This window comes from Poecilia reticulata, chromosome 21, assembly GCF_904066995.2.
Source record: "Poecilia reticulata chromosome 21, P_reticulata-male-v2, whole genome shotgun sequence".
NCBI lineage: Eukaryota > Metazoa > Chordata > Actinopteri > Cyprinodontiformes > Poeciliidae > Poecilia > Poecilia reticulata.
In genome coordinates this window covers 16,494,094-16,511,811 of record NC_088850.1, presented here as the reverse complement: position 1 = coordinate 16,511,811, position 17,718 = coordinate 16,494,094, and the positions used below count along the sequence as shown (strand labels likewise).

General features: G+C 40.4%; 1 protein-coding gene and 1 long non-coding RNA gene across 8 annotated transcripts in view; one reads left to right on the top strand and one right to left on the bottom strand.

Annotated features, from left to right (window-relative positions):
- LOC103457909 (MAM domain-containing glycosylphosphatidylinositol anchor protein 2) overlaps nucleotides 1–17,718 on the bottom strand; it is a 198,949-nt gene that overhangs the window by 7,865 nt on the left and 173,366 nt on the right. For all 5 annotated transcript variants that reach the window (XM_081602842.1, XM_081602843.1, XM_008398385.3 and 2 more), the window contains 5 exons: nucleotides 15,975–15,995; nucleotides 12,963–13,118; nucleotides 8,793–8,954; nucleotides 545–675; nucleotides 203–299 (listed from right to left, as the gene is read on the bottom strand). In XM_081602842.1, coding sequence (XP_081458968.1) covers nucleotides 203–299; nucleotides 545–675; nucleotides 8,793–8,954; nucleotides 12,963–13,118; nucleotides 15,975–15,995 — 567 coding nt within the window. The remainder of the gene's footprint in view (nucleotides 1–202; nucleotides 300–544; nucleotides 676–8,792; nucleotides 8,955–12,962; nucleotides 13,119–15,974; nucleotides 15,996–17,718) is intronic.
- LOC103457911 (uncharacterized) overlaps nucleotides 1–17,718 on the top strand; it is a 64,271-nt gene that overhangs the window by 23,412 nt on the left and 23,141 nt on the right. For all 3 annotated transcript variants that reach the window (XR_014085697.1, XR_014085696.1, XR_014085695.1), the window contains exon 3: nucleotides 11,513–11,614. This is a non-coding gene — a long non-coding RNA (uncharacterized LOC103457911). The remainder of the gene's footprint in view (nucleotides 1–11,512; nucleotides 11,615–17,718) is intronic.

The following is a 17,718-nucleotide window of genomic DNA, read 5'->3' as shown; positions in this document are numbered from 1 at the left end:
CACTCGGCCAGCAGCATGGCTATCGTTCATGTGATTACAACCTCGTTGCTGTGGCAACCATGTTCCCTCCATGAGAGGCTGGGCCGGCGCTGCCAACTGTCTGAGATTAGATTCTGTAAATCTCAAGTATGTCTGGCGATGCAAGCAGAGAATGTGGAGCTCAGATAGGAAGAAAGAAAGGTTGCAGGCGGGTGCTACTCACTGGGCGGTGGATCTCGACACTCCCCTTCTTCGAGCGTGATGTCGTCAATGGCGATGTCCCCCTCGATTCCCGGGCCCCGGATGCCTTCGAGAACAACCTACAGAGAGTAAAAAACAACTTTTATTATTACAGAAAGTCCCAGATGTCGGTGAAGCAGTGTAAATAGTATCCAATTAAAATATGTGAGCAGGTAACAGATGATTCAGTTACAAAGTACGGTACACCAAAACATAACACTTCGTTTCTAGTTCCATCAGCATCTGCAGAAAACAAATAATTTATAGACACAGGCAGAGACTCAGAGAAAGGGCGCTCACAGGATTGATTACTTTTTTGTCTCACCTGGAAGGACGATGTGGGATGGATGCTTACTTTGGCTTGCTTCCACCGGTCACCTTGGTTACCACTTAGTGACCACACAGGAGCCTCTAAGGTCATTTGGCCCTTTTGCTTTAGAAAGGCATTAAGTTTTCCTGTGCGAAGAAAAGCGAGAGAGTAAGAGTGACAAGCTTTCTCTCTTAGGCTATGCATCACAGTGAAATAACACTTACTTTAAGTGGATCATTATTACTAAAACACCAAACAATCTTTACCACCTATAAGGTTTCAGCTGTGTGAACTAACTGTGTGGATTTTTGGATTTTTAGTCCCGTCATCATTTCATTAAAATGGGTACAGAGATGCCCACACACAGGGCTAGACTAAATAAATAATAATAAAAAAAACTCAGACTGCCTTGTTTTTATGCATTTTCATTTGTTAGTTGGAATCCAAGTGAAGGTGTTAAACAATAAGCAAACAATGAAGTAAACTATCCAAGGGATGCAATTAGTCTGTTGTCTCTCGAATGTGCATTTTAGTCCAAGGTCTTCCTTTTCCAAACTCTAATAGCCGCGTACGCTATGAACGGTTTTGTTCTGCTTTGTCCACCAGCCCCCACAGCAGCAACACACTTTAGAGAAACACTAGTTCAAAACGTTCCACAAATCATTCCCGTGTAACAAGCAAAACTTAAGACACGAGAACTTTATCAAGACAAAGTTGTTTTCCAAGACCGAGTGCGACCAGATGCAGAGTCGCTTCCATGATGAATAAAACGGGAAACTAAATTAGGCACCAGCTGTGGTTTTACAGCCAAGTCAAGCAAGACATTTCACCAACAGTTTTATCGATTTTATTAAGAGAATCTGCAAGAACAGTAGACATTTTGTTATCTTTTTACTGTCAGGTTTCAAATTGGCCAGATACAAGACTATGATGATAAGCAACTAGTTTATTCGTGGGTTAAAACGATCCCTATAGTGAAGCATGGTAGTGACCGCATCATGGTATGTGAACACCTTTGCACTTTAACACTGAAGGATAGTGGAAATGAGCTTTTTGGTCAGAATTGAAGCCATACAAACAAGATTTTTCTTTTTCTAGTTGACAAATGAAAAAGAATCTAAACAGAGACGTGTGAAAGCTCCTCAATCTTGTTCCCACACACAAAGACTAGATTGTGTATTCAGGTCGCAGTCATTTAAATGGGAATTTAAGAGTTATAATATCTTCTGCTTCCAATCTCTTAAAATATTTATATTCTCTTGCACACAAAGCATAGCCAAGCAGTGACAAAGGTTAAACTCGGGTCGTATGAATCGATGCATTTATAAGGTGTTGCAAGTGAATCATTATTCTGTAGCTAATGATTATCCGGTCATATTGACATTCATGGGTGATGTGTGTTGAGAATATATGTGGCTAAAGCAGGTTTATTCCCAGAGGATAAAAAAATATGGTTGGTTCCTTTTCATTTGAATCAAACTCTTTCCACTCAGTTTGGGTGATTTTCCCTTAGCCAAACCTGTAGCATTATACAGAAATACTGGCTCCTGTTGATGCAGAAACCCCTACATGCCAGGTCTGAGCTGAAGCCTGCCTTCACAGAGACCTCCTGTCTGGCCTCGGGCTTTGATATGAAACTGGAAGATGATGACACCGAGTGCAACCACTTTACCCTTCCTCCGAAACACACCAATTGTGCAATTTATTTATATAATTCATTCTATTTTCCAAGCTGAATGTGCGAAAGCAAGCACTCTCCTTTTGTAGTCGGACCAGCAGGAGCGGCTTCCAAAGGTCCAAATGAGGTTAGCTTTAAAACCAACTGTGAAGCCCAACAGGACCACTCCTTTAGGGTCGAGCAAGTCTTAAGTGTGGCAAATTTCTGGCTTGGAAAGAAGCATCTAAGCACCGGCGGAACCGGTGAGCCAAAGCTGCAGCAGTTGCAATGGCAGCCTTGGGTTTAATACATCTTTTCCTCAGCAAGGTGTCTCATTACTGCTAAAAAAAACAACAACCAAAAAAAATATATCTATGTGAGAAATTGAGAGGAAGCTACACTGTATGTCTCTGTTCATAGTGTCTCATCAGCACAGCGCACACTTTCCCCAACGACAGCACAATCTCCTGTGAGAGATGAGCTCCCGCGCAAAACATGACCCGCGGTTTCATCTCCTGTTGGAGTGTTTAGGATGTAGGAGGTTTTCCTGCTGAGCAAGCGGGCTCACTTTTTCTTTGAACCCATCATGATGTAGGTGGTTATGTCAGTGTCATCACATCCTGAACAAAAAGGCGTGCGTTGTATACTCTTTGTTGTACCTGATTTTTTTTTTCCCTTCTTTTAAAGAGTACCGTTGGCAGCTTTGTGAACTTTAAAGAGATGCGAGACCTAAAAGATGTGAGTCTGGTGAAAAGTGAGCGATAGCTCCTGGAGATGTTTAATTACACACCGAAGACAAGAGAGAGGTGCAGTGAGAAGCAGTACCACCATACTTGCTAATAAAAGAAAAAGAGTTATTGCTACTAAAAAAGGTCAGGCTTTTGAACAGACGCACCAACTGTGCTTTGCTGGATACTTAATCCTATGAGCAGAATCCGATGTGGGCTCCAAAGTCAAACTTTGATGTGTGGCTCAGTAATTGAGTGTGACCTTGTCTCAGGTATACCTCCGCAAGCAAACTACGGAGGAGTTTCTTTGACGCCGTGTGTCGATGTGTAGGCAGCTCGCTATATTGACTGATTGTGGTTTTCAGCACGACTGCACCGAGTCCTGGCTTCGACTTCCTTAAACAGAGCGACCCAAACACATAAAAGCAGCAGGGTTGATAGAAAAAGCATAGATATGAACTTTTATTGGGCGTAACATTTAAAAAGACCTAATAAAATGTTTCACAAGACGTTTTCTGGTTGAACATTTTGACATTTTCACTAATATTATTAATATGGCCACAAACTTGAATGCATTTTTCTGTGACAAACCAAAGTACTCCAACGTAGCAAATGGGAAGAAAATGGTTGTCAAAAATGTTTTACGAAATCAAATTCTTGTGTCAATTCTTATTGGGAAACGGATCAGAAAATTCAATGAGACCGAATGGAGGGAGTTTGTGAAGATCAAATGATCTCGTATTATGACAGCTTTTCCACCAGATTTTCTGAACTTTCACTGGGCCATTTTAAAGATACTACGCTTTAGGGTCAACATTCCTCTTTCCACTTTACGTTCAAATTGTTTGCAGTATCCAACATATTTCCTTCCTACATTGCTTCGTAGTTAGCTCCATCCATCTTCAAATCATCTCTGACCAGCTCCATTGTTCTTGCAAAAGGCCAAATTTATAAAATAGTCGACCTCTAAAGGCAACCTGCTGCACTATAGCCTACTGCTTAGGTCATCAGTAAAAGTACACGTTACACATACAGACTTTTCACTTCACAATTTGGAGCTTGTTTGCTTATCAAGTAGAATTTCAATACAATAATTTGAAATTTTGGGTTGTAATTTAAAAGATCCAAACATTCAAGGTGTATTAATACTTTTTCCAGCTACTACAGAACACTGAGCAGCCAAAGTCCCGAGCGATTTTCTCTGCTGGCTGTAGAGACGGTATACTAAACAAAGCGTAGCTATGGACGGCATGAGCCGGGTTTGAAGTCCTTGACATTTAGCCCATTCATCATACCACACCATAGTCTGGGCATGGATTTCACCGCAGACAGGGAGGGCAGGGAAGAGAAGGTCTGGCTGGCGATCAATTTGAGCAAATTGGAAATGTCACGGCCTACTCAACCTCGGCAGGGAGCCGGAGGAGCTCTCATCTCCCCCGCTGAGCCGCCCCGCCAACACCTCTATCCTTATATTCTCCCGACTGCCCTCACTTCCACCTCTCCAGATGTTTGGTCCGGCCCCCCTGCCAGGACACTTCCACTCTGCATTTCCAGTGGGGAAGCCCAGAAATGTGGCTGAATTACAGGTGCATCCATGTTTCCGTATGCATCAGATTTCATCAGGAATTTCAGTCTCAACAAAACACTGCCAGGTAGAGTATGAAATTACTTCATTATATTTACATTTGCCTCCTTACAAAGTTCTATTACATTTTTGTCAAACTTGATGTTAGCAAAAAAAAAAAAAAGCTGTTTTCAAAAAAAAAAAAAGTTAAAGCTGTGTTTAGTTTCACAATTCACACCTACGCTTCATTACTCCCGGACCACAATTAACAAATCTCATTAACCGAACCAGTGTGATGACGCGAATTCGCTAAAAGATCTAAAAGAGCAACATATTACGTAACATAAAGACATTCAAGAACAGAGAGGAAACAAAATCAATGGCATCAATAATTCTGGAGAAGGTTAAAGAGACATTTCAAACTCAATAAAACACAGTAAGAGTAATTGTCCAGAAATGGAAAGAAAATGAAAAAGTTGTGGCGAATGAACTAGGTGTGACTGGCCAATCATATTTACCCCGGAAGCTCATCACTGACTCATCCAGGAGGCGACAAACCAACCCGACCCAAATCATTTGTACCTCAGCGCTGCCTCGGTTGAACTCAGTGTTTGTCATTCAATAGTAAATAAACCAAGGAAAAATGGCAGCTAAGACAATAACTGCAGCAGGAACAAAGGATCATCTGACATTTCCCCCAAAATATCTTAATGACCCACAATATCCTCTGACTGATGAGAAAAGAACTTTATGGAAGGTGTGAATTTAGTAAGATATCAGATAAACCTACCGCAGCATTACAGTTGAAGAACATCACACTGACAAAATGCCACTATATTATTTTGGAAACACACCTGCAGCAACACTTTGCTATGTGGCAGTCCCAATGTAATATATCAAAAATGTTTTCTCATTATGCACAACACTTTGCAAAATGTAATCTCAATAGGACTTACTTGCATAAATCACAGGAGGTAACAGTTTGAATTTAGTCAAAGCGAATCAATAAATTGTCACTGATAACAGAGGAAATTGACCTCTGTTAACTCTGCTCTATGATTCATTTTATGCTATAATTATATTATGTGCTTAAGCCCTTGAAACCTTGACTCCTTTTGGACTTTTGGTTCTTTTCATGTCTCTATATTTTTTATGATTCGACTACAAACAGCTCTGCTTTGAGCCTTTGGTAGCCTTCAAACTTTGTCCTCTTTTTAATACTTTTAAGCCACACAAATGGATTTTTGACATAAAAAACTGTGTTAGTTTTAAATGCACCTTAATTTAAAAGGAGAAACCTTCTTGTGCATAGAGTCCTTTAATACTACAAATGTTTTTCTGGGTTTAAATTGCAGAGGAGCCGGCCAACGACTCAAAATTTGTTCCAGCTATACAGCCTCATTTGAACGTCACCCAGCTAAATCCTGCAGACCTTAACAAAGAGCCCACATGGGCTCTTCTCTTTCTAGACCTTCCTCCACCTGGTACAATTTGTTAAAAGTCACATTCAGCCAGACCCCCTGCCCTGACTTGTTCTCTCTCCTCGTCCCGCTTTGCCAACTTGGCCCCACATTCAGGGACTGAGCAAAAGACCCATTTCTCCTTTGAATTATGCCAAATCTCCAATTGTTCAGCTCTGATCATTCTGTTCTCAATCAACCAAAGTCCTGATCCACTGTTCCCACTGACCAGTCAGCTGGTAGAAATGCCAGATTCTTCAATGTCACTTTAATGTGATTTGTTTATAATACTTTGTGGGGACCATTTTCCTGATACATACTACATTGTGGGGACCCACTGCTCATTGCTTGACCCCACAAGTGGAAACGCTGTTTTTGGGTGAGGGGTTAGATATAGGACTAAGGTGTGAATTGAGGGTTAGATATGTAATGGTTAGGGTTAGTATAAGGGTACGGTTTATGCTGTAGAAATGAATGGAAGTCAATGGAAAGTCCCCACACAGATAGCTATGCAAACATGCGTGTGTGTTTCTTAAAGCTATCATCCCTGTTATCTTGGATGTCTGCTAAAAGAGTCTGGGATCATTAGTAGTTTTAGCCATGTCTATAAAATTCATGTTTAAGGTAAGGTAAGGTAATTTTATTTATATAGCACATTTTCAGCAACAAGGCAATTCGAAGTGCTTTACCTCAGCACTCAGGCAAAGTTTAAATTTAAAATGAACATTTGTAAGTTGTACCAGTGCATTATTTAAATGCTACTGAAGTCCACAGATTTTATTTTGATGGACTTTAAATGAGACCTCCATTTAGCTGCTTAGCTCGCTCCCCATATTTTGTCAAAAGGTTCAACTCAAAGATTTCACTCAACACAACAAATGAGATTGTTTCTTCCATAGCTCCATGTACTTTTTGAAAGTCCACCAATACAAACTTTTTTACATTCTTTGAAAGTAAAATTAGGGATTTCAGGCATAATCTTCCACCTCCACCCCTTCTCTCTTCTTCCACTTATATTTTTCTCAATCTAGTCATTATTTACGCCCTGAGACAGACTGGCGACCTGTCCAGGGTGTACCCTGCCTCTCGTCCGGAATGTCAGCCGGAGATAGGCAACAGCACCTCCCGACCCCACTAAGGGAAAAGGGTGTAAAGAAAATGGATGGATGGATGGATAATCATCGTTTAAACGAGTACGTTTTCAGGATGTTAGTCTAGAAGCCCTGTCAATATTCTCCCAACCTTCCAATGTTTTTATTGTAATTGAAATCAATATTATGGATATTGTACATTTTTCCCTCATAATCATCATTGTTCCCGCTTCTTTTAAACAGACTGGGCTCCTTGAGAAACCCAGGTTACTCTTGAAAACCAGATTGTTATTTGTCCAACAACTACAGTGATATCTCTTAATTACCTTTTAACTCAGATATCTTAGAAAAATTGATGGTTGACCAACTGATGTCTGTTTTTCTGGATCAAAAAAATTATTTTGATAAAAGCAAATCTGGTTGTCGTTAAATGCATCTAACTGTGAAATATATCTAACAGGCACTTGGTAACCTACTGTTTTAACCTTTCAGCAGCCTTTGGCACTGTCGATCACACCATCTTAATTAAATTAACTCCCTTACTTACTCACTAAACAAAAGTGTAGAAATTAATCTTTCTTTAAAGCTACACTGTACTTTTTACTGTTTTTAAGCAAAAAGTAGAGCGTATAGCTAGTCTTACTTGAGTAAAATGTCTGGACGATACTCAGTGAGAAACTTCACTGAATGAAGAAGAACACTGAATTACTTTCATTTTGATCTTTAAAATACCAAAATTTCCACATAAATTTATATTTTGGTCTGTCTGGTGATCTAACTTTACTCAGAACTCGATCGTAGCCTATTTACCAAATACTTTTTTTACTTTTACTGGAGTAATTTCTTTTTCCTTGAGTAAAAATACGTTGAAGTAGTGTCACTCTTACTTAAGCACAACCTTTGGGTACTCCACCCACCTCTGAATGGCCCCTGACGATAGGAGGTAAACCCGAGGTAGCGATTTCACCACAAATAGCCTTCAACTGAGTCTGTTTTGGTGTGGCAGAAGTCGTCTTATCCACATCCCCTAAATGCACAAACACTACAAACAGCATGTACTCAGAGAGCAAGGAGTGCTTGCGGTCGACTGATTGGGTCCCCGGTGAAGAGTCACTCACGAGCGGCAGAGTGCTCCTTCAGTCGCTCCACTATCTTCAAATGGGCCATGCAAGGTTGTTATCTATATTCAGAGATGAATGTTAAGAGCTAATGCCCAGGATCTTTGTACGCACCTTTGAGGAGGTTTGTTGCAAAAGTGAGATACCTTTTGCTTGAGACATCTGTCAAACGCACTTGCTAAATTTAAGCTTCAAAGCACAAATCTCCAACCTGCAACCGCCATCGATAAAAAAAACCCTGTTTGCTACAAGACAAATTCTGTTCTCTGCAGCAAGAGTGCTGTGCTTTCTCCAAAACATTTCATTCCTTCAAATCAGAGACCCAGAGATAAGTTGGGAATTACACGATTCGGTAAATAAAACAAGCTTTCATACGTCGTTCTTGACGAACTTGGTTGTTGATGAACTTCGGTGAATCTCCTTGATTTAGCCAAGAATTGCAACTTCATTAGAGCTCACACTGTGGCAAGTAAACATGAACAACACGTCCTTCAAAGGGTCACGGTAATTATTCTTTTCTTCAAGTGTGTTTATGATTTAATTAAGATAATCCCTCAATGCGGATCGACTGCTATTTGTTCCAGAAAGTAACACAGATATTTTTGTTGTAGAAGACGCAGAGTTAGTACAAGAAGCATGTCTTACCTATGTGTTTCCCGTACATGTGGTAGAAGAAGCCAAAGCAGTAGGCAGGCGGGTTGGTGATGCCGTAAGGGTTTTTGGGTGCGATGTTGAAAAAGGGGCTTACGAGCCGTGCCTGATCTCCTTCTTTACGTGGCCTGGACGTCTCAATATACATGTAGAAACCTTAAAGAAACAGGAGCGCATTTTTAAAATGTGTGAAACAGTCTTCTATGCGTAAAAAGTACAAACAGGCAAAGAAAGAGGAAACATTTTAAATTGTCTTGCTCAGAAGAGAAACCTTATTGAACTCATAGTAGGTCAACAACAAATCAACTTACAACAGAGATCCTCAACTTAACATCGTCACTAAACTCCAGTCAGTCGATCAAAATAACATAAAATCAACACAAAAGCAGTAATCTGTCTATAATATTGATTATAAAAAGTTATCTGTGATATAAATAAAGTGAGAAGCCCAAACATGGTGCTCTGAAACTAAGACAGGACACTTTTCTCAGTATAGTGAATAAGACAATATTTTGAGGTCAAATATAACCTAAGGCACTATTTGTTTTAAATTCAATCTTAGTGTTATCTATTAATAATTAATTTTATTACAATTCGGAGACATAAAAAAGTGCACTGTGTAAAAAATAAGCAATGGTTATAATATTACACTCTTACCAATTATATTCCTATAGTTTTCTACGGTTTGCACCAATAAAGCGTCCCAAGTTTTGATCATAAAACTTCCAAAAACAGCAAATGGGCCCAACGACAAACCTATTGATTGTTTCTTAATATCAACTGTTGTTCAACTCTGTGACAGATAAATGGAAACTAAACCTTCCTTGTGCGAGATAACGTGGTTTTCTTTGAAGTCCTCTTTTTGCTCATCGCGGAAGCCCGGAGCCAATCAGGCTGATAACACGTGGGCTAAACTCACACTCTTTCGGTCTCACACTCGTGCACAGTGCACCAGCAAAGAGACTTCTTCTTCTCCTGATTGTGTCTGAGCGAAATAATCTGAAGCCAATCTGCACCCTGCCACAGGCACAGGGAAGGTAGCGAGTGAGCAGCTCCACGCCCCTGCAGCCAAACTCAAATGGAATATCTCCCTCTGTTGAATCTCATATCAGATAATTATACGCAGAGAGGAATCGGCCTGGTAATGAAATGCCGGACATTTGGAAACCATTAGGTGATTAAAGCCAATGCATTATTTACTGCTCCAGCTGCTGCCGGAGCCACAGCAGCATAATAGGCATTTATATTCCATCACAGATAACAACCATCAGAGCTCTCGTATGGAAATCCTCAGACTGATTCAAACGTATCTGGGTTTTAATGGTTCTGTCCTGACTGACTTAGTTAATTCATGGGCCATGGGGATGGCGAGATTACTTCAAAAATAAGTAATGGAGACTGCACATTGCTGGAGTGAGATGTGACGCCGCCATAAACGTCTCCCGTGCAATCAGACATAGAGTGATACAAACTTATTCAGCTCGTCAAAAAACAACTGACATAAGGGACCGAAATAGTCAAAACAGTCGCAATATGCTTGTGCTGGCACATCATTAACACAATAATCACAACATGTTTCTGTGCACTGCGGGAGCTTTGTGTTATCTTACACAATTTACACCGCGGCGTCATAGTTGTGTCAATGTTTAAATGGATGCATGGTTGTGTGTTTTGCAGCTACGCTTACAGCCGTCAGCAGTGATCACCAAGGAGCAGAGTGGGTTTGATCTGATGGGTTGCCATTATGCTGCTTGTGCAACACAATGACATTTATGTAAAAACCAGGCATGTTCGTCCTCAGTCAGTTGCAGAAAGAGCAGTTAAGTATGTAGGTTTTCTTCGGTGTCTGTAATTTAATAGCTTGCTGAGGAGTTTTCAGAAGCAAATAATTATATTTGTGTTACTGACACATTCCCAGTTCTCTGTATGAGAATCTGACCGAAAGGCAAAAACATGTATTTAGCAGCAGACGCATAAACATCCAATCGTTAACTGACTGGATGTCCAAAAAGATCATTAAAATAGTTCTTCTTTTGTTTGTACTGGAGATATGTCTGGTACTTAGAAAGCTTGTTTTGATGGTTGTTCAGCATAATGAATTAGCCCTCCACGAGTAAAGATGTTTACAAAAGGCTTACCTGTGTTGTTATTAGGATTTTGAGAAGCCAAGGTGCCCTGTGTCGCTGCAGTTCTCATACACTGAGCGTTAAGAGATTTTTTTTTACCTCCATTCTCATCAGTGTGTGTGGTTGTAAAACAACATGGGTCCTTGTCCAGCCTTGTGAGTCATGCAATAGTTTATTTATTTATTTTTAAACTATTGCTTGGACTATAAATTGCTTGGGCAATTTTAAATGAGTAGCTATTTTAGTTATAGACATTTTTGCCAAATAAAGATTCTCGCTTTGCTTGAATGCCATGCTCTACATTGCTTTGAGATTTGAAAGATCTTTATTTTGTCATATTTAAAATCTGCAGTCATAGAAAGCGACATTATGCTACATGCAGAACAGTTTCCTTGCAGAATAAGTCAAACGGTTTATAAGTTGACAAATATTTCAATTGTATTTTGTACAACTGCCTTTTAAACTTCTCCACGGTGAAACGTTTGGGTGTCCTTGCATCAACTTCTCAGAACTGAACAATAATATAAGTGTAACATAAGTCAGGATTAGAAGTTTTTTTTTATTGCGTTGTCTTTTGCTTTTGTTCAGGTGTTGCTTCACACATTTCATGCCAAAAAAAAAAAAAGAATCTGGGGCACGGAGCAGGACCGAAGAGGAGAGAGAGACGGAGGAAATTCAAGTCTTCTTGAGGTAAGAGTCATTTCACTGACTCCAAAGTCTCTTTGCCTGGGTTTATGTTGACTGACAGAAATTTGAAAAGAAACAGCAAAAGCAAATGACATAGATTAGCATGGCTAGCCAACAACTAATGGTGTCACCCAGGACATTGAGCTGTTAGTTCAATACCATTAGTTTACAAAGTCATTCCACCATCGTGCTAAATTACTCAAAGGAATAGTGACCTTAATGGATATGCATAATTTCAACAGATCTAAAACAGGAAAGTTAACCCGATTTAATGTCAGAGAGTGAAAATAAAAAGGTTATGAGACTTTATATACAGTGTAAACATTCAGCTTCAATTGAATATCTGGTTCAACAAACTCATATGTTTTTTTTAAAGGATAAAAAGTTTAGTTTTGTCATAGAGTAGAATTTTTCCACACATTTCTACTGGATGATTTTGTAATAATATCTGCTATACCTTTCATGTGTTCTGTCAATCTAAGCTAATATGTTCTCAGGGATTAAATCACACCAAATATTCACTCAAAACATTTAGGATGAAAAAAAAAAACATTTAAAAAACTTTTGAACTTACAATTATCTACTTTGTAAGTTATCTACTTTGTAAAAGCTAGTAAGAAGTGAATGTTTTATTTTCTTCTGAAGATCAGCATTGCTTAAAATCTGCACAGCAAGACAAGAAAGCTTGGCTTTTGCAACCGTTTTGAATTTCTAGAAATAAAAAGTCTGAACTTTTCAGGGAGGTGCTGGTTATGACACCATCACTTCTTTCCAGACTCCAAGTCTTACTCGTGTATTCTGAGGCTCTGTCTGTGTCGGAGCGGCGAGCTTGTTGTGAAGTGATGATGAGTGGACATGAGCAGAAGCACTTTATAAATTTTTTACCCCACCAAAAAACCCCCAGCTATAATATGTGCATATCTATCTGAAATGTGTCATCATTTATGACCTGGAAGGCAGTTCTGTGGTTTTATCTGCGCTCTCCCAGCGAGCGGTTAAAAGTGCACGGAGGATGCTGTAGTCAAAAATAAAATCAGCACTCAAACAAACTCGGTGCTGCATTTTTATGGCTTCCCGGTGACGTGCCTGCACAGCCTAAATTAGATTAAACAATTATGAAGAAAAGCAAACACAGCAGTGAAACTGAACGATTTCTTTAATATTCCTGTTGAGAGATTATTGTAAATAAGATCACCTTTCACAGATTTTATAGAAAACACTGCACCGTGTGAAGAATTATACTAATAAAAATAGATAAGTTTGCAAACATCCCTCCCTTCATCAAGTATAAAAAAAAAATCACTTTTTGGCGAGAGAAGCTTAGTGAACGGGCAAAACTCGAACCACTCACCCTGCTTGGATCCAGTGTGGTCCGCGCTGGGGCCGGTGTTGGGTGTGTACTTTGTGTCCCGGGTGGCGGCGCTGTGCCTTGTCCAATCAAAATCATCGTTCTTGTCCTGGGTAAACATGCAGATCGGCTCTTCCTCAAAGCTGCAGTGGAACTCCCCTGGAGATTGGCAGAGAGCACACCCGGGCATTCGCGTCATCGCAAAAAGAGAGAGAGCGGAGGACGGCACTAACTGCCTGGAAGCTACAGCGATGCGTGTGAGCTGCAAGACGCCTGCTGTATATTTATGAGCTTTCCTGTAGTGTCTCTGTCTCAGGAGTACATACAACAATCTATGTCCTAATTACATCATGAAATGTGGTGCAAAGGGTTTCTAAATTAAGACCTGACCTCTGCTTGACTGTAGAGAACGTGCCGCTCAACATTTTCAACCTTTTTCCTGACGGTGGCAGGCGATGCAGTGAGCTGATGCAGATGCGGTACTGAGAAACGTATGGAAAAGCACGCTTGTGTTTGTGTGTGTGTGCGTGAAAAGGCATGTCATTACTGAGGCCTCAAAGAAAAATATTCAACTATGCACGAGTCCCATGTGAAAACATTATTTTTTTTACAGGTTTTGCAAGGGGTTCGACATAGCTAAAATCAGTTCTTTTAACATTACTGGGTAAAAAGATGAGACGGCTGTCTTTGGAGGCCCAGTGAGGCTTCATTTGTACACACACTCTGTGTGTGATGGGTTTGGAAACCCACGTCATCTCAATCACACCTCATCCTCGAGGTGCTCTGCAGGTGGAGCCACCGAGGCCCCTGCTCTGCTTTTTTCTCCGCACCTCGCCGTGCCCCTTTGACAGCAATTTTTATTTTTTTTAAAGTGGAGCTTGCTGAGAGAATGAAATGGAATGAAAGGGTAATTGTAACTCTTATATGAGGTTATGAAGGGTCACTTTGACGGGAACGTCTAACAGCGGATATGTTAATGAATAGTCAGAAATCCCACGCAAAAAAACAACCGAGAAAAAAAAAAAAAAAAAAAGGCAGAGTTTTGGTTTAATGAGGGCAGAGCAGTGGGATCGGCGGTGTCGAAACCTCCATTTAATCCGCAAAACAAACAAAGCTAAACACATAATCAGAGGACACGGCAGTGGCGAGCAGCGTCCTCAAAGAGACGGTAAACTGGGAGCATTTAGATGCAGGATGTGGCCACGTGAGCTGATAAATATTCATTGATTTATTAAAACGTGGCCAGCAGCAGCTTGGAGTGGTGACCTTGCGAGGAGCAGGATCCGCAGCTTTTACTCAGGTAATGGAGCCGACGTCGACGGAGGTACTTTGGTGGGTGGATCGACAGAAGAAGAGAAGAGGGCATGGATGCCGGGAGAGCGCCAGGCGAGAGACAGAGAGGAGAAAGCTGCGTTTGCAGGCACTCTTGACTTTTTTCCTCGCAGGCACACAGATTTAAATGTAGGCCTGGTGTGAGACATTAACGCCCCCATCCGCTCTGAGCTAAACGAAATGTTTCTGCCTCCCGCGCCCGAGAGGGAGGCGAAGATTTGGAGAATAGGTAGAGGGATTGGGGGTCGTAAATGGAGGCGTGCAGGTAAGATAGTCTCCTACGGGGATTTGGATAATGATGCCGGTGATTAGGATGTTTGTTTCTGTGCTGGCGATGTTTGCGTGAACATCCACCAAAATATAAATCAGCTGCATATAAATATATAATAGCAGCAACGCATGGCAGCTCACCACAATACAGTAGACAGTGATTAGGATTCTCGGTGGAACACATAAAGTGAATAAGTTTTTGTGTAAAAATGCGCAACAAATGAGACGGAACATTACAATGAAAACTCACTGAATGGGGAAGGTGCACAAAAATACAAACATTTTATCCAAACTGTTTAATTTCACTCACGGATTATTCACACCATCCAACACTGTTTTGTGGTAAATTCATTTATCTGGATATGAAACTACATTGAACTACATTTACAGATGACTCAACCTTTCACACAACCTGAATCTACTAGATAAACTAAACTCAAAGAGAAAAAATAAGAAATTTAAATAGATTTTAAGATACAAATCATTGAATTTTTTTCTTGGAAAGTTTTGCAATTAGTGCATCATTTTATGTTAAACCAGTAGTTCTCTGTTGGATCTAATAAAGGTGCAATGATATTGTAATTAGGAGTTGTGAGAGCGACATCTTCATTGTTATCTAGTCGCTGTCAACTTGTGACTGTCTGATGAAGTAAATGTGAGTTAATATCAGGGGCCCTGATGTGAAGACTAGTGGCTTTAAGCTCCACACTCAGTTCTGTCTATGACTGAAGCTCCATAGCTACAACTTTTGTAAAAAAAAAAAAAAAAAAAAAAGGAGCCAGACCTTGAGACATGCCAACAGCTTCAATCAATAAAAACTCTGAAAACACTCATTTACAAAAGCATCCAAAGAGCCTCAGTCTCTCTTAATCAGTTTGTCTGGCTGGACTTTGGAAACTCAGCAGAATGAACAACAAACTGTGACTGACTGACAGATGAAATATGATTTGCAAACACAGTGAGCATGCACGTAATGTAAAAAAAATAAGACGACTATGTTTCAATAAATGTGAAAATACCACTACTGACTGACTGCTAGTTGCTGACGACGCTGAAGTTAGCATTTGCTTGGTAGCTAGCAGTAATGAATATTTCAGAGGTTTGACTCCATTTGATCAGCTCATCTATCATCTTAAATTTGGCTTTAGGCTTATTTTAGATTGAGGCAAACATTGAGATATCAAAATGAGTTATCAATCAGTTTTTAAACATGTCACATCTTAAAAGACTCCATTAGGTGATATGGTATAAAAATCTCACAGTACATTGACTTGAAACCTAAACTGGGATATTTCACTATGTGGAATGTGATAAAAACTGATTCTTAGTTTCCCCCCAGATATTAGTAGAGTCTAGTCGTGCCAATGCTTTTATACACTCTTTTGCAAAACGTAGAGAGAAAATGCTACTTACTCAGGTGAGGGTTGATGGGAGCTGCGGAAGAGAATCACCAGAGACACGAGTTAGCACAGAAGATCACAGCAGTCTGTCAACACATGAGCCATTTTTAAAAGAAAAATACAGACATGCAGAAAGTAGAAGCACCCAGTTTTGAAATACTTTGTGTTATTTGCGGTAGAATCAAGTGCAGAGTGATGCACGAGTACGTATGTACAAAGCTGGAGCAGTGATGGGATGTAAAACTCAGCCCATGAATGACTGAAAGTATAATATCACAACAGATGAACAATAAAAAGAGGGCTGCAGCAATCCTCTTCAACTTAACGCGATGATTAGAGAGTAGAGCAAGAAAAAAAAAAGATATCTGAGATTTCAGAAAGAAAAGGTGGCAGCAATCATTCCCCGACTGTTATCTAATGTAAAAGAAAGGATTAGGAAGACGGCCTGATCGCATTAATAAGCTTATAACGCAGCCGGTTGTCATTACTGCCGTTTATCGGCGCTGCCGACGTTCTCATCCAAGGTGACTTCCATTTAGAAAGCTAAGCCTGTTTTACACGTCCATTAAGGAGCCAATAAATTTAAAAAATGACTAATAATCGCAACCATGGCAGCTAATCAGCTCCATGGAACATCTCGTCTGTGTTTACAAAAGCCGTGGTTTTAGAAACTTGTAGATTAAATGTACCCGGGTCTCGGTGAGGTTCTGTTTGCATTTCGTTCACCTGCAGCACGGTTCAGCGCGCTCCTCATTGATAATTTAAAAAGCTACCGCCGAAGCAAACACATAAAGGTCAAGGGCATCATACAGAGCACAAGCCAGTTAGTTGGCACTTCACTTTTTGCAGATTAAATACCATTTAACCTGTCTGGAAGATTCATGAGCATTTTCGTGATCGATCGCCGAGCGGCTGAATAGATGAGATACATCAGCTTTGCTACAAAAAAAAACCATGTTGCTGTGTGATTTATGAAACCTTTCTGTGCAAGGGAGGAATTGATTTTAATCCAGCCAATTAAAGGAGGCAACAACAAATCATTCCTACAAAGGAAAACATGCAGTGAAGTGTGAAGAAGTATTGAAATGCTGGAATGTTTTTTAAAGCAGTAACTCGAGTAGTCATTTCTGTTTATTATGCTGCTAATGGAAATGTATGTTACTTGTAGAGAAAAGAAAAAACCTTATAGAGAAAAGTATAAAAAAAAAAAACACTGCATGAGAGCAACCACTTTTACTCTGCGTCCTCATCCTAATAATATATGATGCCAAATACACCTGCATACCAACAATCACAGCTTTTTTAAAAAAAAAATTATATTGAACCCACTGGGCTGCAGAAAGGCACACAAATTACAGAAGGGCAGGAAATCATCCGAGCTGTGGCAGAGAAAATGTTTTAAGAGACAACTTACAGCCTCGGGCTTGCAGAGAGGATGCAGAGTTTTCCGACAAATCTCAGCCTCTCTCTCGCTTCTTCCCCCCTCAACCTCCTTTCCCCCGCCCCGCCTCCTCCCAAATCCTTCCTGCACTCCTCCACCTCCCTCTCTCCTCACCCTCCTTCCTCTTTCCGACTCTGCGGTTAAGAAAGTATGTTTTGTTGTCATATTTCTTACCTGCAGCTTCTCTTGGCTGATGCTCTGTGCCCGAGTCCAGATTAATGTGTCTGCTCAAGCAGCGTCTTCCCCCCACTGAGGAACTCAAACTGAGCAGTGAGCAGGGCCCTGAGGCTTTTTAGCTACTGTCGTGTGCGCGAGC